The following is a 26,260-nucleotide window of genomic DNA, read 5'->3' as shown; positions in this document are numbered from 1 at the left end:
TGAAAAGCATGTAAAATTGAACACTGTACAACACTGTAAAAATGGACCAATATTGGTTTGGATTTCATATTCATGTATTGTCATCCAAATCTAAAAAGTTTGCAAAGTTTTAGTTCGATTGGTCAACTGCAACTGTGTGGGAAATGAGTTACCAGATTTGAAAAGCAAAATACCGGAAACCGGGTGGTACCGTTATATGGGAGCTATAGGAAAAAATGGACCCATATTGATTTTGGTTTCATATTCACGTATTGTCATCTAAATCTGAAAAGTGTGCAAAGTTTTACTTCGATTGGTCAACTGTAACCGCTTTAAAAATCAGTTACCAGATTTGAAAAGGGGTTAAGTTAGACACCGTAAAAACACTGTAAGAATGGTCCAATATTGGTTTTGATTTCATATTCATGTATTGTCATCCAATTCTGAAATGTGTGCAAATTTTAAGTTCGATTGCTCAACTGCAACTGTGTGAAAAATTAGTTACCAGATTTGAAAAGCAAATTAGATAAAACACTGTAAAACAGTGTAAAAATGGACCAATATTGGTTTTGATTTCATATTCGTGTATTGTCTTCCAAATCTGAGAAGTGTGCAAAGTTTTAGTTCGATTGGTCAACTGCAACCGAGTTAAAAATGAGTTACCAGATTTGAACTAAACACACACCAAGGCAAGTTAAATAAAACATTGTAATAAAAATAGAGTATACTCGTTTTATTTTTTCTACTCGCGTGAGTACTCCCGCTCGAACTCGCTCGAATTTCACTCGCGAGTAGAATTTCGGAGCTCTGAATAGAACTCCTCCAAACAACTTGTGAGTGATTGTTCAAAGCATGTTTTAATTTGATCAGGTTTTCACCATATTTTCAGAGTTGCCAAAATTTTAATAATAATTAGTAGAGGTATTACTAAAACTCCTACAAAATTTGCACCAGAAAGCAGTGTCTTAAGAAAATAAGTGTTTAACATGTAAAATATACAAATTAAACAGTTTGAACATGGCTTGAGTATGTACATATACATAGGTATTCCTATCACGTATTTAATTAATTTTTAATCGTAAAAGTTATTTAAGGGATTAAATTTTTCGCTTTATTTAGAAAATATATATTGCAATAAAAATCATTTCGGCTGGCTACGTCGGTGCTCCTACCAACAGTAAGGTCTCTAACTCTTGGGTCTTCAGGGTTCGTACGACGAAGCTTATCACACTCATTTGCTAGTCCCGTCGCCTTCGCGTGAAATTTGGTCTTATTTCGAGTATTCGACCAGCAGGTACGTAGCGAGCGGCTGTTGCAGTGATGATGTCCCGGAAAATTCTCTCAGCTACCCGAGGATCTGAGGGTATGGACAGCTCTCAAGCGGTGATTGGTAAAATCTCTGAACCCTTGCCAATCAGCTTTCCCATGCTTCAGACAAGTACGGCGTTCCGAGATTATGCAATCGGGAGGTCTATTTACGTAGACGATGATAGGGGGTGGTCCGAGCCAGCGGAAATGACGGTGCGAGCAAATTGATAACTCCACGTTTTGCACGGTATATTAAGGCGCTCCTACGAGTATTAGAGGAGACTGCAACAGCTCGCCAGATATCACCATTGAGTCACCAGGTGTGATAAATGACTTTTCCTGGCAATCCGTCATTTCCTTAGCTCAGACCACCTCCGTAAACAGACCACCCGATTTCATAACCTCTGAACGCCGTACTTTCCTGAACCATGGGAAAGCCGATTGGCAAGGGTTCGGCGAATTTACCAATCACCGCTTCAGAGAAGTGCCCACTTCCTCAGATCCTCGGTTAGCTGAGAAAATTTCCGGGACATCATCAGTGCAGCAGCCGCTCCCATTCAAACATGGTGGTCGAATACTCGAACTAAGACCAAATTTCCCAGCAGAGGCGGGGGGACTAGAAAATGAGCGTGATGAGCTTCGTCGTACGAACCATGAAGACCCAAGAGTTACAGAGCTTACTCTTGGTAGGAGAACATAAGTGGAAAAAGTGACTAGATCACCTGAGGCAATGCAACATTGGTACAGGATTAAGTAAATTGTGGGCAACGGTAATATCACTCTCGAATCCGGGAAAGAAGGATGACAGAACAGCAGTTACTTTCATCTCCGTAAACAGACCATCCGATTTCATAACCTCTGAACGCCGTACTTTCCTGAACCATGGGAAAGCCGATTGGCAAGGGTTCAGAGAATTTACCAATCACCGCTTCAGAGAATTGCCCACTTCCTCAGATCCTCGGTTAGCTGAGAAAATTTCCGGGACATCATCACTGCTGCAGCCGCTCCCTACATACATGCTGGTCGAATACTCGAAATAAGACCAAATTTCCCAGGGAGGCGGGGGGACTAGCAAATGAGCGTGATGAGCTTCGTCGTACGAACCATGAAGACCCAAGAGTTACAGAGCTTACTCTTGGTAGGAGAACATAAGCGGAAAAAGTGACTAGATCTCCTGAGGCAATGCAACATTGGTACAGGATTAAGTAAATTGTGGGCAACGGTTAAATCACTCTCGAATCCGGAAAAGAAGGATGACAGAACAGCAGTTACTTTCAACGGCGTGACAGTAACTGACCAAAAGAGGTGCGAGTGTTATTTTAACCGGCAGTTCATAGATCACCCCCGTGAAAGAGCGAAGAGAAGTGCCCTTCCAGCCGAGGAGATACCACCACAATTTACGATGAGCGATGTTGCAGATGCCATCCGAAACGCGAATTCATCCAAAGCGTTGGGCCCACACCAAATATCGATGGTAATGTTTAAGCAACTGGATGAACCCGGAGTTGAGTATTTAACAAGTGTCCTCAACCTATAGTTACCCACCCATATTGCACCAGAAGCCTGGAAAGTGTACAGGGTGGTCCCGCTACTAAAGCATAGCAAGTATGCCAGCAGAGGGGAAAGGCAGTGCGACCGAACAGTCATGGTGACTCTTGACCTATCGAAGGTTTTCGATACCGTCAATCATGGCAAGCTGTTCAAGGATATAGAAAAGACTACTCTCCAGTCATGTTTGAAACGTCGGGTAATCAACTATATGTGCGGACGCCAGTCGTTTGTGGAATTCAGAAACAAGAAGTACAAAACCCGTAGAGTGAAACAGGGAGTTCCCCAAGGAGGGGTGATATCTCAGGAACTGTTTAGCCTCTACCTTTCTGAAATTCCCCACCCTCCAGACGGCATAGAGATCGTGATGTATGCGGATGAATGTACGATCTTGGCGTCGGGCCCTATCGTCGATGACATATGTGATAGGTCAAATGTGTACATAGCTGACCTAGTGCAGTTATTCCATCTGAGGAATATGAAAATATACCCCGCTAAATGAGGCTCCCACTGAACATATTGGTCGATGGTGCACTGATTCCGACCACTAACTACCCCAAAATACTGGGTTTAACGTTAGATAGCATTTTTAAGTCATCCGCCCATGCCACAGCCAAGGCATATTCATATAAGGTAAATGCATGAATTACAACAACTAACAAATTTACAAAAACAACATTGTTGTTATTGAAAATTAATTGTCAAAGATAAATATTGAATAATGGGGTCGTTCAAAAAGTTTTCTCAGGAAAAACGTAAATACATTTTGAAAATCCTCTAAAATAGAACAAATTTGAATAAAATGTAAATAGAATGGATTCAGAACTGTCGTAGGTCATTGTTATTACACGTTTACGATGAAAAGAAGTATTTTATGGTAGCAAATTTCGAATTTCATGAGTAGATCCTATTCTTCTTCTTTATTGCATATTCGATATTCGAATGTTAGCGACCATATTACATTTCATGTATAATATTTTATATATCATTGACAAAATATGAAAATAATTCTCTATTTCTTGCGACACTTATTAAATTTTCTGCATTTCGGAATTCTGTCCATTGTTGAATATTTTGGAGCCAGGACATCTCTTGTCTTCCTCTGCTACGCTTTCCTTCTATACTGGCTTGTAGAATTGATTGTAGAATGTGGTATTTTGAGTTTCGCATTATATGCCCAAGATATGCAATTTTTCTCCTTTTTATATGATTGAAGAGTTCTCTTGTTCTGTTTAATCTGCGTAGGACCTCGTCATTTGGCACGTGAGCTATCCATGGGATTTTAAGAATTCTCCGATATATCCACATTTCGAATGCTTCTAATCGCTTGACGTCTACTGCTTTTATAGTCCATACTTCCGTTGCGTATAACAGTACTGGCCATATGTAGGCTTTTATGAACCTTGTCTTTGTTGTGATGTTAATATCATGACTTGTCAAAACTTTTCTATATTTGTGAAAGGCGTCTCTTGCCATTTCTATCCGGCATTTAATTTCTTTGGAGTTATCCCACTGATCATTTATTGAGAACCCGAGATATTTGAAGCTCGACACTCTCTCGAGTGGAGTGTTGTGAATTATTATATTCATGTTTTCGTAATTGTTTTTTCTGCTTATTATCATATATTTAGTTTTCTTGATGTTTAATTTTAATCCATATCTTTCACTACACGCAGTTAGTCTGTTGACAAGATTTTGTAAACCTGATAGGCTGTCTGCTATTAGTGTAGTATCGTCAGCGTATCTAATATTGTTTATATAAGCATTATTTATGAGGATTCCTTCTTTAGTGTTATTTATTGCTTCTTTGAATATTTTTTCCGAGTATATATTAAACAGTAGTGGGGACAGAGTACAACCCTGTCTTACTCCTTTGGATATAGATATTTCTTCCGTCATTTCTCCGTTGATATTAACATGTGCGGTTTGGTGCCAATACAGACTTTTAATGCATCTAATTTCTTTTCCCCCTATTCCAATTGACGCCAAAATATCAATGAGCTTGTCATGTTGTACGGTGTCAAATGCCTTCTCGTAGTCGATGAAGCACATAAAAACGTCTTTATGGACACTTCTACATTTTTGGACCAACACTTGTACGCAGAATAGTGCTTCTCTGGTTCCTTTTGCTTCTTTAAAACCAAATTGTGTTTCGCCCATTTCTCGTTCGCATTTTTCGTATATCCGTCTATGTATAATTTTCAGAAAAATTTTTAAGGCGTGACTCATCAAGCTAATAAGTCGGTACTCGTTGCATCTTTTGGGGTGAGATTTCTTTGGAATGGTTATAAATGTGGACTTCAGCCAATCCTCTGGGTATTTTCCGGTGTCATAAATATAGTTAAATAGTTTCGTTAACAGATCAATATTGTTATCATTTATCATTTTTAGTATCTCGGCAGGTATTTCATCAGGACCCGTGGCTTTTCGTTCTCGGAGGGATTTTATTGCATCTTCAACTTCGTTGTTTGTTATTGCCTCGCCTGTCATTTGCTGTGATATCCGGTAGTCATAATCAGATCTAGTAGGATCATTGAATAAGTTTTGAATATATTCTTTCCAGATGTTTTTCTTCTCAGCGGTTTCAAAAACGGGTTCATTATTGTTATTGTAAAGGACTGATGAATTATTATTTCTGTATATGCCGGCTGCTTCTTTCATTTTCTTGTGTAACTGAAAGTCGTCGTGCAGTGTCATCAGTCGTTCAATTTCTTGGCATTGACTGTTAAGATGGTTGTTTTTGGCTATACGCACTTCCCTTTGAATTTCCCTGTTGATTTCCCAATACATCTCGTAGTTACTATTTTTGTATTTTCTACGCTCATCCATCAGTTCAAGTATCTCTTCAGTCATCCAGCTTTTACTTTTTGGTTTTGTGTAGTTTCCAAGCGTGTTACGTGCAATTGAATTGATTGTGGTCTTCACACTGTTCCATATATTTTCCACGTCATTCCTGTTGATATTGATTAGCTCTGTGTTGACTTGAGAAGAAACGCCAGACCTTATTGTAGGATTTCCGAGTTTTCCGATGTCAATTTTTCGATTTCGTGTTTTCTTTGATTGACGTGCTAGTTTTATGTGGATTTTTGCCATCAGAAGATTGTGATCAGATGGTACATCTGCGCTAGGGTATGTTGTGGCCTTTCTTACAGATGAGCAATGTCGCCTGTTTATAAGTATGAAATCTATTTGATTTCTTATTACATTGCCGACTCTATCTTGGGGGGATTTCCAAGTATATAACCTTCTTGGCGGTAGGGTGAACAGGGTATTGGTAATTTTCATTTTAAATTCCTGACAAAATTCGATGAGTCTGTCACCTCTTTCATTTCTGTCTCCTAGACCATATCTTCCTTTTACTCCTGCAACTATATCGCTTCCTACCTTTGCATTGAAATCGCCTTGGATTATGGTTATTTCATGCGGTTTTGTTATTTTAATTAGTTCTTCGACTTCAGTGTAGAAGGTTTCAATCTCGTCATTACTTTTGTCTGCTGTAGGTGCATAGACTTGAATTATATTAACGTTGACTGGATTTGCTGATATTTTTATTATCATAGTTCTGTCAGATTTTGGAATGAATCCGATGACACTTTTGGCTATATGTTCTTTCACTATAATGCCAACTCCATTCCGATGATTTCTATTCGAGTTACCTGAAAAGTATATTTTGGCATTTTGAGATATAAAATCTCCAGAGTTTGGCCACCAAGTTTCACACACTCCTAGTATGTCCACATTGAGTCTGTCCATTTCAGCTATTGTATTGTTTAGTTTACCTGCTTCATATAAACTTCGGATATTCCATGTACCAATATTAAGTGTCTTTTTGGTTTTACCTCCGGGGATTCTTAGCACCCTCGAGTTACCGGAGATTGAGGGCCGTGTATTTTGTTCTGCATTCATTGTTATATGGTTTTCAAGGGATAAATACATCAGTGATTTCCCCTTATCTTCTGATGGGTTTAAAGTTTACCGTCTTCGTTTCAGCCGCTCTTCTTAGAGTACAGACGCTGTTTGCAGCCGCCCACTGTGGAAACAGACACCGCTACCTGTTGGTCCGCGAGAGGTATTTGATTTCCCCCTTACCACCCATATCTGGGAAGCATTCCCCTATCCGCCACCTGGGGACGCGTCCTCTAGGGACGTGTAGATCCTATTACATTTTGAAAACTAAATTTACAAAAAAGTAAGAATACAGCTGATTGTCACTTCTACCTTGTATAAATATGCCTTGGCCACAGCTATTTGCGATAAGATCAGAGGTAGGAATAAGGTGCTCAAGTCGCTGGCCGGCAGCACTTGGGGAGCTGACAAAGAAATCTTGTTGACCAACTACAATGCAATAGGCCGGCCTGTGGTAAGCTAGCGGCGCCAGCGTGGTATGCAAAGTATAACACTACACCGTGGCAGAAGATTCAAAGCTGACAGAATGCTGCCCTGAGGACTGCAACAGGGTGCCTCCTCATGACACCAGTGGACAATCTTCATGAGGAGACAAAGATTTTACCGGCGCGTCAACACAATAAGATATTGTCGATGCAGTACCTGCTTGGATGTTATCGCAGTGAGCATCCCTGTCACGATTTAATGGACAGGCTTCCTCCACCCAGGCACGTCAGGAGAGATCTTCATGATCTAGAGAGAGAGGTCCAACGGTATAAAAGAGAACCTCTAGACCAGCGAGATTATAAGGCATGCTTGGATAGCATTCACACTGATATGGCTGCGCAGGCAATACAGAGGTGCAGTGTGTATGCCGTACTTGGAGACTACCCCCTTCCATTGCAGCAGAAGAACTCCAGCTGCCAAGGCAAACACGAGTGTAAAACCACTGGGCTAAAACGCCCAGTTAAGATCCGGACGATGCAGCCGCCTCAATTCATATTGGGCCTGAATTGACGCCACGATACCCAACACATGCCCAGCATGTGGGTTGGGACCACACGATACACTGCATTTGTTTAGCTGCCCAGCTAACCCCACTCACCTGTCTCCTGATTCCTTATGGACGCAACCAGTCCAGGTTGCAGAATTTTTTACACGAACGAACATATTTGCGTTGCTACACAACAACAATGAACATAATATAACTTCTAGAATGTTAGGTATCGGTCCACGTTCTGATATAGCCCCATAGAACAATACCGCCATAATTTGGATAGTTTGAAGATTTTTCTTTCCTGCAGAAAAGTTTAGGTGGGGGCGCTCCATAGAACGATACCGCCATATTTTCCATTTATTTGACGATTCCTAATCAGCATACCAATACGTTAAAGAAAATCATAAAACACCCCTCCACACTTACCAATATTGCGAACGCAAACATTTCAGCTTTCTCTTCATAAATACATCTCAATTGTCAACCTTGTTAATTTTTTGAAATTAAATTTTATTTAACTTCAAATTACTACTCTGAAATGTTCCCTAACAACAGTAACGACAACAACAACATCATCATCGTTGAAATAGAGCAAATGTCGTCAGCCAGCATTCAAGTTGATGACCATGATGAAGTCTTAGCTGTTGAAAGTTCTCATGAAAGTTATAAATCTTTTCGCTTTGATAGTATCACTCAATAATTTTCTTCTTCATTCAAACTTTTTAAATTGGATTTGAAAGCTAAAAAATTTCTAGCATTTCTTTTATTTTCTCGTTTGCTTTTTCGCATTGCGCTGTGTATTATGATGCGAAGGCAAAGAACATTAATTAATAATTTCCAGCTCAAAACTTTCAGGCTTATTGCGATTTTGTTATTCTTATTGTTGCTGTTGTTGTTTGCGTGCAAATTAAAGTGACTACTTCTGTTGATGAGATTGATATGACTTTCACGTATTCCTTCGTTGGTGTGCGTGGTGAATAAATTTGTTGGTGTTGTTGGTCAATTGATGATTGGCACATGAGAAAAAAAGTTTTCTTTAATTTAGCTTTGCGAAAATTAACAAAAAACCAAAGTAAACACATAATGTACGCGCACAAGCAAAACACACACACGGATACACAAAGTTTTGACATTTAGCTAATTCTGAAAGTAATCTCATCAATATCCTCGTCTGGGGATTAACCTGGAGATTATTGCAAAAGTTTTGCAATAAGTTAATACCTTTAAAGGCTTTTTATTTCATTTATTTCGATTTGAAAAAACAAATAATGTGAATGTTCGGAATTGTGCAGTATAATTGGTTGGAAACTGCTGACGATGTAAAAAGGGATAATGTAGACGAATAAGGCTTTAAGAATCATGTGTGGTGATAATATGGCGTGAGGTCTGAACCAGGTTGGGTGCCCAAAAATTAAGGTCTTTAAGTGTGCTTATAATATTTTAAATGAATTAAAATGATTTTAAATATGATACGATAAATCAAGGTTTTCAGGTTTGAAAAACATAAGATTTTATGTAATTTAGTTATATTTCAGGTGCATTAGGTAATGGATTGTTATACCATCAGCCTTTAGGCTAGCGAGATTAAAACATTGTGAAAATGTGCCTCATTGGAATTAAGGTTTTGGATCCCAAGTCTGCTTCGAAGAAATCCGTTTCTGAAAATTTTTATTCGATTTAGCCATGTTCGCACGTCTGTCTGCCTGGAGCGCACGAAATCTCTCGAAATGATCAACTGATTTGCCCTTAAATTTGGCCCTCAAAATTTTTTGTACGAATACTATATCGGACTATATCGGTCCACTTCAAATGTGAAGTTTAGGAACACTTCTCGGATCACCATACAATTTTTTTACAGTATGTTCTATTGTTTTCGGGGCAAGTCCATACTTCCTAAGATAACATCGTCAATGCTCTAAATAAACCTGTCGACACCAGCCCGAATTACTGATGATCACGAAAACTTGCGAATTGTGCATCCGATTTGGCCGAAACTTTGCGCATGGTAATATTTCTTCCAAACGTCCATTAACTTCCAAGAAGGTCTATATTGAGTACCTCACTATAACTATCGTAAGGAGTAAAACGTACACCAACTTCCAAGCAGGTCTATATTGGGAAACATCCTTTGGTACCTCACGATAACTATCGAAAGGGGTAATTGATATTGGTATTATTTTCTGATGCCGATCTGTATCGTTATAACATTATATAATTATGAGTGTCCGCCTGTCCATAATAAATTCAAATTAAGCACTTCTAACACCTCACCTCGCTCACACTGTGGAAAAAAGGCTTCTCTAACATATGTCCCAAACATATTTTGCAGCAAACATATATTTGTTTGCAACCAAACAAATTTATGTTTGGGTGCAAACAAATATTTGTTAAGATATAATATAAATACAAACCCAAAATCCACAAAAAACAAACACATGTACCAGTAAAACACATTGAAATATATGCTCACTTGCTCTCCGTAAGCGCACGCTGGCTATCTCTAACATATACACACATTTATAACTGGTGGTGGTTTATTGAAATGCATAGAAATACCAAACACAAAAGCAACAACAAACACATCGGTACATAACAAAATTCCAAAGAAATACATAACAGACTTTAATAAAAGAAAAACGGAAAGGGATAATTTATAAAAAGTCACACTTTTAAACAGAAAAAAAATATAGAAACATCGTTGAACGCTTCTCCGTAGTTGTGAAATAAAACACATTATCCTCAAAGTTGAAATCATCAACGGAAATAGGCATCTGGAATCAAATGATTATATGATGTAATAAATACGTACATCCATATTTCAAATATTCATATGTATGTAGTAGGCCGGGGCGATTTGTATGGAAGGAAAAATGTTAACAGGCACCTAAAGTTTCTGATTCTTGGGATTGTAGTGAGCAAAAAAGTCAACTAAAACGTATGTCTAAAGTGAAAATCGAGCTCCCGGATTTCGACTTGAAGGTTCTTATCCAGGTTCTTTAGATATTTTGGCATATAACAACCAAACCATTGAGATTTTTGATCCACCACAAAGGCGCAAATTGTAGCCAAGATAATAATAAAGAACTCTCTAGTACACCCCAAAAGCATTGGAGTGCTCCTTCAGACAGTTTTGACCTTGAGAAAGTGGAAATTTTCGGAAAATATCGATAAATGACACTGTGCTACAAAATGGAACTCAAAGTCAGTGGGTGGACAATTCCTTTAAGAAATGAAAGCCCTTGGTGAGCGTACTAACGTAGGTCAAATTTCTGAGATATCGGGTGATTACTGGTTTAATTTTGACCCCTTAATTTGTGAAAAAAATAGCTTTATATCTCTGTTTAGCGTTATTGTAGCTTCATTTTGAGATTACATGTAGGCAGTCAAATCGAATTTCGAATGAATTTCATCCCTCTAACTCAATCCCTTCCATGTCCTTTTCGTCCTTGCTTTCTGGAACCGTAGTAAAGGTACTACAACACGAGATTTTACAGCATCCAAATCTTCTACAAACAATTTGTTCACAAGATTTTAGGTACGGTTCTCATTGATGACTAATCGATATTTTCCCGCCTTCATGGACCTTTTGACATTTACCCGGTTTTTGTTCAGAAAACTATGATTTGTATTTATGTATATTTGTTATTGGTCTGTGGTACTTCTGAAATACTTACAATAAATAGCTCTTGTAATGACGAACACGTTAAAAATAAATTTTATTAGAGGATTGATCCGGTTATCTAAATTTTTGAACCGATATTCTGATATTAAACCGATTTTTGAACCGGTTTTAAGTAACCGATTAACCACATGACAGCAAGTACCTGATAACAACTTTGTTGCTTCCGATGATAGAACAAAAAAAAAAAAACGTTTTCCTAAGCCGATTTTGATGGAAATATAAATATAAAGCTATTTTCTCATTGGATCCAGACATATATTTGTTTGCAGCCAGTGCCAAACAAATATAACACACCTTAAAATTTAACAGTCAAAACATATGCAACTGAACCAAATCCCATGCAAAAATCTTCAATATTTTGTAAAATATTATTTTTATATGATTTAAATCATTTGTTTTGGAAGTTTAAAGGTGAATAAAATTTTGAAAATGATATCAGTCATACGTAAACTGCAAAATTAATGGAAATTTCTTCACATTTCAGTTAGAGTGTAGTTGTATCGTAGGGATTGGGTCCATATCAGAATGATGGAATCATAGAATCCAGAATTTCCAATTACACAGCCCGTCATAACTTCAATAGATCAGTATCCATCATTCTAATATGGAAACAATCCCTACGATAATATGTTTTTGGAGACCCAGACATCCGACTTTTGCTAATAAATGATACAACTGTACCTCTAAACTTTCAATTGTATTAAATTGACAACCGAAATGTGAAGAAATTTCCATTAATTTTGCAGCTTTTGACCCTCGGACCCATGTCCATGCTTCTTCCGTACGAACCGCCACTCCCCCGAAGAAGTACGTATGACTGATATCAGTTTCAAGATTTTGTTCACTTCTAAACCTTCCCAAAACAAAAACAAATGATTTGATTTATATAAAAAATAATATTTTACAAAATACTGATTTTTGCATGGGATTTTGTTCAGTTGCATATGTTTTGACCACCACATTTTAAGGAGTGTTATGTATTTTCATATTTTTCAAAATTTTTTGCTTTATACCACACGGTGTGCCTTAACCAAATTTAAATGGAAGGTGCTTACACCTGGGAAGTTTTTGCAGATTCTGAAACTACAATAGATGAGAAATATTAAGAAACAAAAAAAATCGCCGGAGGGATTTTCAAATAAATCGCGATTTAAGTTCACATTTTTATGTGTTCTTTAGGTTTTCACGATTTTGCTTGGAAACCGCGATTCCTATGTAAATGGGCCTTAAGATAATGTTGTAGCTGTGAAAATTCTCCACAAGATTGACCTTTATGATATTTTCGTAGGTTTTACCGGTTTTGAGATATAGAAGTTCAAATTAAGACAATGCACTTACTGTATCGCCTCCTTATAAAACAATATCATGCTCAGTACGCCTTAACTAACTTTTGATGAAAACCGCTTACACATGGGAAGATTTCGCGGATTCGGAAACAAAAATGTTCACAGATAAGAAAAATAAAAGAAACAGAAAAAATCGCCGGAGAGATTTTTAAATAAATCGCGATCAAAATTCACAATTTTAGGGTTTTTTTTAGGTTTTCACGATTTTGCTTGGAAACTGCAAGTCGTATCGAAATGAGTGTAAAGAAAATGTTGTAGCTGTGAAAATTATCTACAAGACTGACCTTTAGGTTTTTTCGTAGGTTTTACCATTTTTGAGATATAGAGGTTCAGTTCAAATTTTTAGGTTTTTATCTTAAGTCTTCAAGATTTTGCTTGAAAACCGCAAGTCATATAAAAATGGGACTAAAGAAAATGTTGAAGCTGTGAAAAATCTCTACAAGACTGGATGATTTATTTTGTCCTATCTTGTACCATTTTCAAGATATATAAGTTTAATTTGGGAAATTGCAGTAATGACATTGTTTTATAAGGAGGCGATACAGTCAGTGCAGTGTCTTAATTTGAACTTCTATATCTCAAAAACGGTTAAACCTACGAAAATATTACATAGGTCAATCTTAAGGAGAATTTTCATAGCTACATCAGTTTCTTCAGGCCCATTTACATAGGACTCGCGGTTTTCAAGCAAAATCGTGAAAACCTAAAGAACCCCTAAAAATGTGAACTTAAATCGCGATTTATTTGAAAATCCCTCCGGCGATTTTGTTTTTTGTTTCTTGATAGTTCTCATCTATGAGCATTGTAGTTTCAGAATCTGCAAAAACTTTCCAGGTGTAAGCACCTTACATTTAAAATTAGTTAAGGCGCACCGTGACCATGTGAAAACTGTTTATTGAAGCAAAGAACTATAAATACAGTATAATCTCGATAATCCAGACACCACATGTTTCGGCGGTGTCCGGATTATCGAATTGTCCGGATTACCTAGTAATAACAAAAACATATAATTTTGTACGTTTAAATCATTAATAACGGACTTTTACTTGATAATAATCTAACATTTAACGTAAACAAATTCATATTAAGCAAATATTATGGGCTGCGACCATTTTAAAACCGGAAGCAGCTTCCCTGGCTACCAAATTTGCGTCTTACATTCCTCCACCGTAATTTAGGTGACATTTGCTGATTACTTTTGTGGTCTAAAACTTCTCTACAACTGGTGTATATTTATGCATAGTTTTCTTTTTTAAATATATAAACCTCGTAGCTCATGTACATTCATATATTGATTTGCCTTGTCCATGGGACACGAGCCTTTTATGACTCGTGATAGAACTTCAGAATTCAAATGCACTTATTTCATTATGGGAAATATTGAAATATCTCTATGAGCATCACCAAATGGCTTCTTCTCGTCGACGAAATCAAAAAGAAAAAAAACACTGTTTTATATAAATGTTGTAGTTTACGAATAAGACAAAATGTAATTTAAATCTATTCGATTCCCCGGCCAAGCAAAATCAAATGTTCTATGTAAAATATCTTGGATATACATTACATGCCCCCAAGGGACATTCTCACAAATAGGAAGACTTTCTCATGAATTAGAGGAAAGGGCCACTCAATATCGATTTTCCAGGGAAACATGTGTCCCAACCCTAGGTTTTAAATACTGTTGCTTATCATAGCAAGACATCTATGGTTGAACGATAGGAAAATTATTCGACAGATTCAGATAATGAATTCCATATTGACTGTATAACGGAGATGACAGTGGATCTTATAAGTCGAGATTTGGACTGAAAAATTTAAAAATTTAAATTTTCTTATTTATACACCAATTGCTATTGTTAAGAAGGAAAACGTCAATAAATAAGAATTTAATGCTCAAGATAGGAAAAAATATTGATGTCTCGATTATCGAGGTAAGAAAAATATGTGATGTCCGGATTACCGAGTCTACAATGTAAAAATTCGAGTGTCCGGATTACCGCGTTGTGCGGATTAACGAGTGTCCGGATTACCGCGTTGTCCGGATTAACGAGGGTCCGGATTATCGAGACTATACTGTAATTGCAAAAAAATACTTAATTTCACCTTTCACCGTCTCGTTTCGATGGAAGTTTCTCTAGATGACCTCGATCATTGGTCCTACAGTAAACGGCCTTCTTGGGAGTCACTGATTTCAATACCGACTCCCTCTTCTTAGTTGCTTCTCGCTTTTTATTTTGACTTCCTCGCCTTTAAAGGAGACAGCGTTTGAGATATAGTCTTTGTCAGACTGGCCATGAAGATGATAAATTTCGACCACAAGGAGAGTACTGTCATCCTTCTCCTCCCTCTGGAAGACTTCTAATTTCTTCACTTCCAAAGTCTTGTTTTGGCAACCAACGACATCTAGATTGTGTTCCCTCTCTAACATGCTGCCCAACCTCCGACAAATACGGATGTCTTAGTAGAGCAATTTGGTCTTTCCTCACCAGATTGAGTTTGAGACTTTCCCATGGAAGTATTATGTGGAAATTTCTGAGTGAGATCGGACATTTTTTCAAAATGAGGTTTTTGATTTGCTTTCTTTTCTGCTGTGGTGATGCTGCTCGCCAGCAAAACATTTAACTAAATATCAGTTTTTTTTGTTTTTTTACTAATGGTTTCAGAGATATCGAATTCTTTAAAAACTACATACAATGAAATACTCATATCTGCTTTAATATAGGCCCTATTTGAAAAAATCTTTTTTTTGTATTTTTTGTTGTTTTTTCTGCTATTTAATAAAAAATAGAAAAAAATGCACAGTGGGCTTGGATGCAATTTTCGCGATGTAATATTTAAAATCAATTCTAAACAATGATTGTACTCTCCGATTTTCTTAAATTTTTTTGTATTAAACTACGAATAAATGCAAAAATGTTAAGTCCTTTTCTTCAAAAAAAAAAAAAAATTTGTCAATATAATTTTTCCTTTATACCAGTGAGAAACATTTCACCAAAAAATGTAACAATTTACATTTATGTAGATTCATCTTAAACATCATAAAAACTTCTTCATTTTGCGATTTTAAGAATGGTTTAACATTTCGTGTACCAGCATTAGTGGGTATTACTGAATGAAATTTTTATGTACCCGCGGTAGGTTTAGCCGTTGCATTTCTCAAATTCAAATCCACTTTTGTATTTGTATAATCTGAAGAAAATATCACTTTGATATTGTATTGTATTGACAAACTATAAAAAATGAAGAAAAATAGTAATCATTCAAATCCCGTTACCAAATTGGAGTTAAAATGTTTGTAATTAATATTAGCTTGATACAAAAAAATTTCAAGAAAATCGAAAAGTCCAATCATTGATAAAAATTGATTTTAAATATTAAATCGCGAAAATTGCATCCAATCCCACTGTGCAGAATTTCTTTATATTTTTTATCAGATAAAGCAACAAAAATTACAAAAAACAAGTTTTTCAAACTGGACTATATTAAAGAAGTTATAAGTATTTCTTTGCATATAGTTTTTACAGAATTCGAATTTTTTAAGGCGCGATAGCTCTGGAACCGTTGGTCAAAAAAATCTAAAAATATACCACAGCAAAAAATAACAAAAATTAAAAACCTCATTTTGAAAAAGTGTCCGATTTCACTCAGAAATCCCCATATATAATTGTTCCACCCACAAACATTCATACGGTACAAGGGAGACTTCTCTCATAGCAATGGGTGCACCCAGATTCATATGAGCTCAATGATATGGGACCTACAGTTTATCGCCGAGTCCGAACGGCGTGTCTTAGTACAACACTTGTAGAGAAGTTTTACATGGCTGAAATACTCAGAGAATGTCTCCACATTACTGAGGGGATTTTGCCACCGTTGAAAATTTGATGATGACTTGCCGGGAATCGAACCCACGACCTTCAGCGTGCAAGGCGGGTGTGCATACAATTGCACAACGGTGGCACCCAGGGAAATATTATACTGCTGACAATATCCTGCGTGTATGCTGGGTAAATTGGAACACCATCATGTCCCCTTTGTCCCCGCTGATAATGATTTGTATTGGATTACCTCCCGAATTTGATGATCTAACATCATATTGTTGGCCAATCCCTTAATAGATAGATGATTGTGTTTGAGTTGCTTGGCGGAACCTCTTTTAGTATCGATTCGGCGTAGGCAGCTCCTTACCGGTCTTCGCAGCCCTCTTTCTCCTCTGTTGGGTCCGTGATTACTGCGCAGAATTTCTAGCCTCCGCAGTCGAATTCGCTGCCGGGAAAACCTTCTTCACATACGATTCTAGGAACAGTCGCCTTTGTATGGTTCTTGACGCAACCGCCCAAACCTTTGAAGGTAGGAAGCTTTTTTTCTTCTTAGTTCCTCCACAACTAAACCACTACAGTCAGTTCTGTACAAAATTATGTTTAATTCCAAAATCCAATAAAAGAATATTCTTTTCAAAACATAGATATTTCGTATAAATTTAACTGCAATCATACCGTGACGCATCAACAACAATGATTGACCTGTACTGATGACATTGGAAAAACCATATTTGAATGAAATCTGATTTATATTGTTGTTGCTGCTGTTACCCCCAACACAATAAGAAGGCTATTTTTAAATTTGTATTGGCAAATTCATAATCTATTGGTATTATCTGCGATAAAAAGCTAATGCAAAATTCAAGCATATAAAAACACCTACCACACAATAAGCAAATCATAATAAAACGAACGGTTCATCCATTAAGAACAACACAGCTAATCTATAGCATCAAAAATTTAATAACAACAACAATGCGTGCCTTCATTGTCTTGTGTTTGGTGGCTGTTGCCTGTGCCGATAAATTGGGTTATAACTATCAACCAGTTGGTCACTCCTCTTCTGGATTATCTTTTGCTCCTGGTGCTGGTAGTTTGGGCGGTGCTGGTAGTTTTGGTGTTGGCAGCCTTGGTGGTGCCGGTAGTCTCGGAGGTGTTGGCAGTGGCAGCTATGATATCGGTCTCGAAGGTCAAGGTTCCAGTGGTTTTGGCTCAGTTGCCCCTCAAGCTGAATTAGAAAAGGAATTCTATACTTTCACTGCCAACGATGCTGATTTCAATGAAGGTGCCAGCTCCGATCAATATGCCAATGCCTTGAAGAAGGGTCTCCGTGTTGTCTTCATTAAGGGCCCCGAAAACAACGGTTTGGAAGATGCTGCTTTGGCTTTGGCTAAACAAGCTGCCCAACAACAAACTGCCATCTATGTCCTCAACAAACAAGCTGATCTCGGTGATTTGGCCAACAAACTTAACAGCATTGGCAATAACAACAACCAGAAACCCGAAGTTCACTTTGTCAAATACCGCACTGCTGAAGATGCTGCCAACGCCCAACGTGCTATCCAAAGCCAATACGATTCTTTGGGCGGTCCTTCTCATAACTTCAATGGTGGTGTTGCTCCAGTCATCAACTTTGCTTCCCAAGCTCCCGTTGCTGCTGCTCCCGCTGCCTCCGCTCCTGGTGCTAGCTACTTGCCCGCTTCCATCTTCCGTCACTAAGTGGTTAACATTTTGTTATTGTTGTTAGTTTTATAGAACAATAAAAACATTGTTATTTTTGTTGTTTAAATCGAATTTAAAAGTTGTAATTTTTTATGGATTTAATCGAAACACTTAAAACAATAGTTATGTTCTAGAATTAGCAGAAATCTATCAGCTTTTCCAATGGATATACATACATCCATTTCGCATTTGTAAGATGTTACTCCGTTTTAATCTTAAGGATCTTAAGGCCTGCGTACATAAGCTGCCTTGCTTGCTCACCTTGCTTACTTCTGATAAAAGAATAAAAAAGAAAAGGGCAACCCAGTTCGAAATTTGCTCGGCCTTCTTTATTCTTTTATTTTTATTATGTCAGAAATGAAGCAGGAAAGCAAGGCAACCAGGCAAGGCAGCTTATGTACGCAGGCCTTAACTCCGCATTCATCTGTCTTCAGGCTCAAACACCTGCGTCTTCTGAATTCGATCTAAGTTGGAAGTGTCCTCAACAGCAAAACAAAATATAGAATATAACAGCAAAGATTGATATTTTGCGCCCAGGTAATTATTCATTTCACTCTTCCATTCTATATCTTGTCTTCAAATTACAGGAAAAGTGTGAAGCGTCTGCATTGAATAGAGTCGCGCTTCCTTAAACCTAAACCTAGCAGGAACATGAAAAATTGGTTTTTGTTTAATAAATTCGGCGTAAGCTATTCAAAATAACGTTTAAAATTTATCCGCACACAGGCGTCAATTTGTTCTTAAGTCTAATTGTTTGAACTTTAATGTGGTAGGTACCAGAACAAGTTGACCGATATATTCCATGTTCCTATTTGATGTAAGTTTGGAGTAACAATTGCAATGTACAAGGATTGGACAAAAATCGAGACTACCTTTAAGAGCAATTTCAGTTGGTGGCCGTAGCGTTTTTATAGGTAATTACTCATGCTAGTCGGGTTCCTCTCTGGTACATACACCGGGAGGATGTGAATGATGTTGTAGGAATGGATGTGCAAAGAGGAAAAGAACCTCTACAGGCGCATATTGTGAACAACGTTTGCATTGGTTGGTTGTCAAACTTGCTGCTTCCAAGAGGACATTGGAAGCGACTAAAGTATCATCTGACAGCAATACAGGTTGACCTTGGGAGGGTGGCAATGTATCATCAACGTGCTAAAGGAAGCATAACCCAATAGGCATTATAAGACGTTCTGTTATAATATCACAAAGCAGGAACGGAGTGCCATCAGCTTTTCGCTGAGGGCATTGGAATCCCAACCACATGCCAGTGAAGGAGTACTTGGTAAGCCAGCTTTATCTGGAGATGTGAAGCATGCACTTTGATGTGAAACACCTTGAGAGCTTTGAATATCAGAATGTGGTTCTCTAGAATGAATCTGTAGGAATTAAGGATTCCGAAATGTGTTAGATGTGTTCAACTTGTGTGGATGAATGGTGATGATTGTTGGCGGTAAAACCAGCGTGAAACCCAGCTAAATGACATGCGTTGTAATTCGACTGCAGCAAATGTTCGAAGAGAAAGGTCAACACACCCAAGTTCAGCATGATGTCCTGGATTGCCAAACATCAAGTGCTTCTTTGTGCAGGATTTGATGAGTAATTAGGCTCAACTGAAAGCAACCTTTACCAATGGTAAAATTGAGATTGGGGTACAGGTCACTTCCGTCTTCTCCATTTTCAGTTCTGTCAACTAGTTGCTGATTTGTTGCTCATTCTAGCAGGAAATTACCATCTTTTGGGCTTGGTTCTGTGGTATTATCGTCATCAATATTGCATATTGATGCATATTGCATAGTGCCCCCTATATTTCGCATTTTTCTATTGGATAGTAGCACGACACTTGTGCTCGCAACTTGGATTCCTTGGAGGAATATTATGGACAACACTTTGCTATTTCGCTAGTTTGTTATAGGGTGAGTGAGTGTATTTTTCAGTTCTTCTAAAGGGCGTAAAATTATAATGTTTATAATTTGGATAATTAACGAAAATTTTCAGTAAGTTAACGATGAATAAAAAGTAGTCGCTAGCCTCTACCAACACAAACAGTGATGCCAACTTTTCTTTATATTTTTAGTCATAATTTTGCGATTTAATTTTAACGATTTGTGTCGGTAACAGCAAAAATGAGTTACAGAATCGCACTACAGCTTTTGGGAAAAGGCGGATGGTGATACTACTCTGCTCTTAACAAGGAAACCATCTTGTGATGTGACCAGTATGGGGTAGTGTTGTACGATCACCTACCTTCGAAAACCTTGAGTTTACATAGGTCAAATATATGACTACGTGCGTATGCCCCTAAGAAAATCGAAAAAGAGTACAACGTAACTCGGCCTAAATAACCCAATATCCGCAGAGGCCAGTAATCTGCGAGTCCCACCTCGTCGTCATTTTCCTGGTATCTGTGGTCGAAATTACTGCTACAAGCTAACAATCTAACGAAAAAGGGAAGAGGAGACTTATGTCCTGGGTACGAAAAAAGAAGGCATACTAAAAGAATAAAAAAAGAGCTAGCCAAATTCGAACTTGGTTCCCATTTACCTTTTATTCTTTTATCAGAAATCACTTAACCAAGAAAGCCAGCCGCTTATGTACCGAGGCCTTAACTCCATATCCGTCAGCAACATTAAATTAAACATCGCCGATGTCGAAAACTGCAAAAAGAGGATGTCCACACCATGTGTCGTAGAACTTACAACGAAAAAGGTTGGTCAGGGGCTTGACGGCGCAAGTTTAAAAATATCCGAGCGCTACTAAATAAATAACAGCGGAATTCTCCTAAGGAGAACAATACTACTCCCTATACTTCTTCAGAAGCGGCGATAAGATTCCCCGAAGAACAGAGCACCACTAATCATTTAAAAAAAATGAGGTTCACACTTTCAAATGTCTCAAGCAAAGAAACGAAAATATATCCAGGGCCGGAAGTAAAAATTGGCCGTCTAGGCAGGACGGGAGCCGCTATTTTCTAACTCCAAAAATCAATACAGGGGCGAGCTGTGTTATGCGGTAATTAATCGACCCAGCAGAGCTTCTGGTAGGCTAACCACCAGGAAGTCGTTGAGAAGACGGTAAACGACAAACTGTTGGACCACATCCTTCAAGCACGTGGACCAATAAAAATAATCTGAAGTCAGCTTCAAAGCGACCTCATAATGTACCAATTGGGCTCACATGCAAACCCTGAAGCTCTTAGACAGGTAATCAGCAGAATATTAATTCATTGGGGATGTGGAAAATTGAAACGGGTGAGGAAATTGGAGCTCATGCTCAAGGTTTTTGGAAAAAATGAGGCTTTGAAAGTGAAGAGATGGGAAATCTTCCACAGGCAGGAAAAAGAGGATGGCACTCTCCTTGTGGTGGAACTTGACGAACCCTCACTGCCCATACTGACAAAGACAAAAGGCATGGCGTACCACGTCTCAAATGCAGTTTACTTCAATATTGGAATGGCAAAGATGACGATGAAGAGGGCGATGCCAAAAAGAACAGCCAGGGAACCATACTTCTAAGGACGACAACAGAGAAAGTTGAGCAAATCAGTGACTTCCAAGATAATGGGCCCTAAATAACAAGGTATAAATTATCAACTCTTTACAATAGCACAGGAAATCGACTAAGACCCTGTATTATATGCCACAAAAACGTATGCACGCCACAGTATTAAAGCAAGGGAATGAGAATATGTACTTAGCATCAGTTTATTTGGCATTTAACTCACCGATATTACCTCCTTTACCGAAACTGAAACAGTTGGTGAAAAGGATAAAGAAAACTGATAACGAAGTACTGGTAGGTAGCGATGGTACCTCATGGATATGGATAAAGCAAACTGGTAAATAAGTACTGGTAGGTAGCGATGGTAACTCACACCACATTCGTGGGATAGTACTAATACAAAACAAGTAAAAATATATGTGAAATATTCGAAACTAATATGGAATAATTAGTTTCCTTTCCTGTTGATGAGCACTGATACCGCAACTGATAAAAGATGAATCTAAAAATGTCTTCAATCGGGCAGTACCTTTTTATACGGGGCTATAACAAAACATGGTCCCATGTTGACAATTTATCGTGGAGAAATGTTGTAACCAATGGTGATCTCAAATGTCAAATTATAGGGAGTTCGGTTAAAAATATAGCGAACATCTTCAAAATACAGTAAATCGGAAGATACCTTTATTGTAGGGTATACCAAAACACGGACCTATGCTGAAAATTTTGAGTGAAGAAGTTTTGTGACCACTGGGAATGTCAAATGGCATGTAGTTCGGAAAAAAAGTTGCTAAAATCCTCACAATACCGAAAATCGGGAGGCACCTTTATATGGCTCTTTTGTTGCAACAACGCCGCGTTTCAAGTCAATTTGCGCTTTGGATCGATCGTACGTCCAACAGGGACGTACACAGGGTAGTTTTCAGGGGACCCGGGCTGGGTCACAATTGTAGCATTATAGTGCCTTACCTTTAATTGTGTTGTATTTTTCTTCCATCGCACTTGGTGTTATATTTTGAACTACATTCAGTTACAAACCAATCGGCCAATTGTTTAAACCTGTCAATACTAAAAGTGTGACACCTTTGCACCTCATCTGACTTTTTCCAGAAGGATGTGGATCGGAGAGGGTTTTATTTATTTATTATTCTGCCAATTAAATAAGTGTGAAGGAACATACCTTGTATAAGAGGCGACCATGTTTTTCGCCACATGAGTATGTTCTTGTATATTCCTGCATATCATAGCCGTATAATTTCCCTACAATACCCACCTTAATGTACCCTATCATAACCTTTCTTCTCCACTAAATAGATTTCAATTTTTGTTTCTTAGCCATGGATCTATGAATGTGTTTTGGTTTATCCGAAAGTCTAAGTTATATTCCAGTCTGTTTGATGCTAACTTCTTAACACACAGAAGCGTTAATTCAAATCACGAGTCACGATACTCTATCTAATGGACGTGATGACTGCCAACTTATTGCTGTCTCTAGTTACAATTAAATGATGTCTATCTGTGTGTTTGTTTATGATTAGTCCATACAGATTGGTTGGAGAGCAGGCAGGATGTGCGCAAACTTATGAAACTTTCCATTTCGCATTCGTGTGTGCGTGAATAAAATGGGGTTATTATTGTTGGGGTCACTGTTAGAGTCTACTGCAAATGATACTTTCAACATGCTGGGAGGAAGTGACAATGAAAAAAGAATGCCTTCGGCAGGGTAGAATATCAAATACCTTAATATGGTAATAATTTAATGGGGGATATAAAAAACGAAAACAAATAGAGTTTTGGAGGGGATACATTAACCACTAATCATTAATTTCGAAGGTTTAATTAAATACAAAAGTTCATGGGGGGTATATTTAATGTAAAGGAAAGCGTCAAGGTCTGATGTGAGAAATAGCTTTCTCGCTGTACCAGACTGTTCAATACCGACATATCTCGCTTGAACCTGGCTCTAATGACACGTACATGGAATGTATGGGGTTAGAAGTCGGGTATTTAACTGCAGAGGCAGAGTTGTCAACGTATACAACCCGCCGATAAATAGCTGTACTCCAATTTATAAGCCCAATATTATCCCTCTTTTGGAAGGCTATAACCGACTGGTCTTGGGGGACTTTAATGTTCATCATGAGTTGTGGCATTCGGTCCTCGGGAACGACTAGAGGGGTATAGTGCTGGCTGAGCAGATTGATACCTCTACGTTTTGTATGGACAATGAGAATTATGGTCAATTACCAGAATTAGCGGAGTGTGTCACAGTTCGCCAGACATAGCCATCGAGTCACCTGGTCTGACAAATGACGACAACTGGCATCCCGCCTTTTCTCTTGGATCAGACCATCTCTCGATCATTGTCCCACGAATTGGCCTAGTTTCAAAGAGTTCATTACTCACTGCTTCAGATATCTGCCCAATACTTCTGATGTTCGGGTAGCAGAAAGGACGTTCCGACACATAATCACTGCTGCAACCGTTCTTCATATACCTGCTGGTCGAATACCCGAAGTGAGTCCAAACTTCTCAGCCGAGGCGACGGGATTAGCAAATGATCGTGATGAACTTTGTTGTGCCAACGCCAGTGACCCCAGAGTTAGGAAGCTGATACTGAAAGTTAACAGATCGGTCGGTGAGCATAAGTACAAGAACAAGTACCTAAATCATCGAAAGAGTTGCAACATTGAAGCCGGAATAAGTGAATTGTGGACAACGGTTAAGCCACTCTCAAACCCTGGAATGATGGAAGATATGACTTCAGTCACGTTTGGCGACACTGACAGATCCGAAGAGGTGCGCAAGTTATTTCAATCGACGTTTTGTCGAGCAACGGGAGTGACAGGGGAAATAGAGGAGTACTACGCCGCATTAGATCTCTTCCTGCTTAGGATGAACCACCACAATTTTCAATATATGATGTTGCGGAGGTCATCAGGAACGCTAAATCATCCAAATGGAATCATCTCGACGGAAGCATCCCGATGGAATCTGCATGCTGATGCAGTTGGATGCGCCGGGAGTCGAGAATCTCACTAAAGTTCACAACCTGTCGCTAGCCACCTACATCGTTCCCGAAACCTTTAAAATGGGCAGGATGGCCCCGCTATTGAACCTAGGCAAGGACTCCAGCAAAGTTGAATCGTCGCTCGTAGCAAATATCCTTGAGGCTTAAGTCAGAAATAGCAATCCAATTGCTGATCTTCAACATGGGTTCCGCAAGCAGCACAGCACGATAACTGCGCTGCAGGCCGTCTTCACACATTTTAGTCGATGACTCTACTACAGATAGCCGTTTGAGAGAACAGTGATGATGGTGCTTAACTTATCAAAAGCCTTTGATACTGTCAAGCTTAGCTCGCTGTTTGAGGACATCGAGTTGACAATCCTCCGGCCAAGTTCGAAACGTTTTATAATTATGGTTGGTCGGCAGTCGTACGTGGAGTTTAGGAACAAGAAGTCCAAACCCCGTAGAGTGAAACAGGGAGTTTGCTAAGGTGAGGTGGTATCTGCGGAACTGTTTTACATCAACCTCTCCTGAATTCCAGGCACTTCAGACGGCATTAATATCATAATGTATGCTGATGATGTCAGATACCTTCCCAGGTGTCATTTGTGAAAGGCTCTACTCCTATTTGACTGATCTTACCACCTTTTCCTCGCGAGGTATATGCAAATAACAGCCACTAAACGCTGAACTCCTATTTTACTGACCTCACCTCCTTTTTCCTCTCGCGGTATACATATGTATGTAAACATCCGCCACTAAATCTATGGCGCTCTGTTCACCACATGGATGGAAGAGGTGAGAACAGAGTTTAATGTCATGGTTCAATGGGGGGTCACATTCAACAGTATGTTCATGTCGTCCGCGCTAAGATGTAGAAGCAAGGTCGTCAAGTCGCTAGCCGACAGCCATTGGGGTGCAGATAAAGAAACTTTGTTGAACTCATATAACGCCATTGTTTGGTCTGTGACCATCTATATGGCGCCAGTATGGTCCACGAATATAATTGCAACGCGATGGAAAAATATTTAAACTTGCCAGAACCTGAAAGTTGCACCAGGGTGCCTGATTATATTTTTAGTAGACCATCTATCAGAGGTGACATATATTCCTCCAGTAGAGCAATAGAATGACATGCTTTCGTTGCAGTACTTGCTCGTGTTACCGTGACAGCCATCCTAATCACCATAGGGTGGATTCGACACAGGCCCGCACGACAGACTGCACCTTTTCAACCGCCCTGCCAAACTTGCTCAACTAATTCCAGTAGATCTGTGGTTACATCCCATCGAAGTAGCCACATTTCTAGAACTTGAGATAGACCCAGGGTTAGATTAAGCAAAAAAGAGAACATGCATACATATCAAATACTGTTACAACACCAGTAACAGCCAAACATTTCAGCTGTGACAGATCCGAAGAGGTTCGCGGGCTATTTCTGCCGAAAATTTATCGAGCACCCCG

At 38.6% G+C, this 26,260-nt stretch overlaps 1 protein-coding gene across 1 annotated transcript; it reads left to right on the top strand.

Moving 5' to 3' along the window:
• Nucleotides 1-17,541: 17,541 nt before the first annotated feature.
• On the top strand, nucleotides 17,542-18,285 carry LOC141389840 (uncharacterized). The gene has a single exon (XM_073962009.1). It carries the CDS (start codon nucleotides 17,542-17,544, stop codon nucleotides 18,283-18,285), a length of 744 nt encoding a protein of 247 aa, XP_073818110.1.
• Nucleotides 18,286-26,260: the final 7,975 nt, after the last annotated feature.

This window comes from Musca autumnalis, unplaced genomic scaffold, assembly GCF_047663935.1.
Source record: "Musca autumnalis isolate F117 unplaced genomic scaffold, ASM4766393v1 scaffold_1, whole genome shotgun sequence".
NCBI lineage: Eukaryota > Metazoa > Arthropoda > Insecta > Diptera > Muscidae > Musca > Musca autumnalis.
The sequence above is the reverse complement of the archived record's forward strand: the minus strand, read 5'-3'. Positions and strand labels throughout refer to the sequence as shown.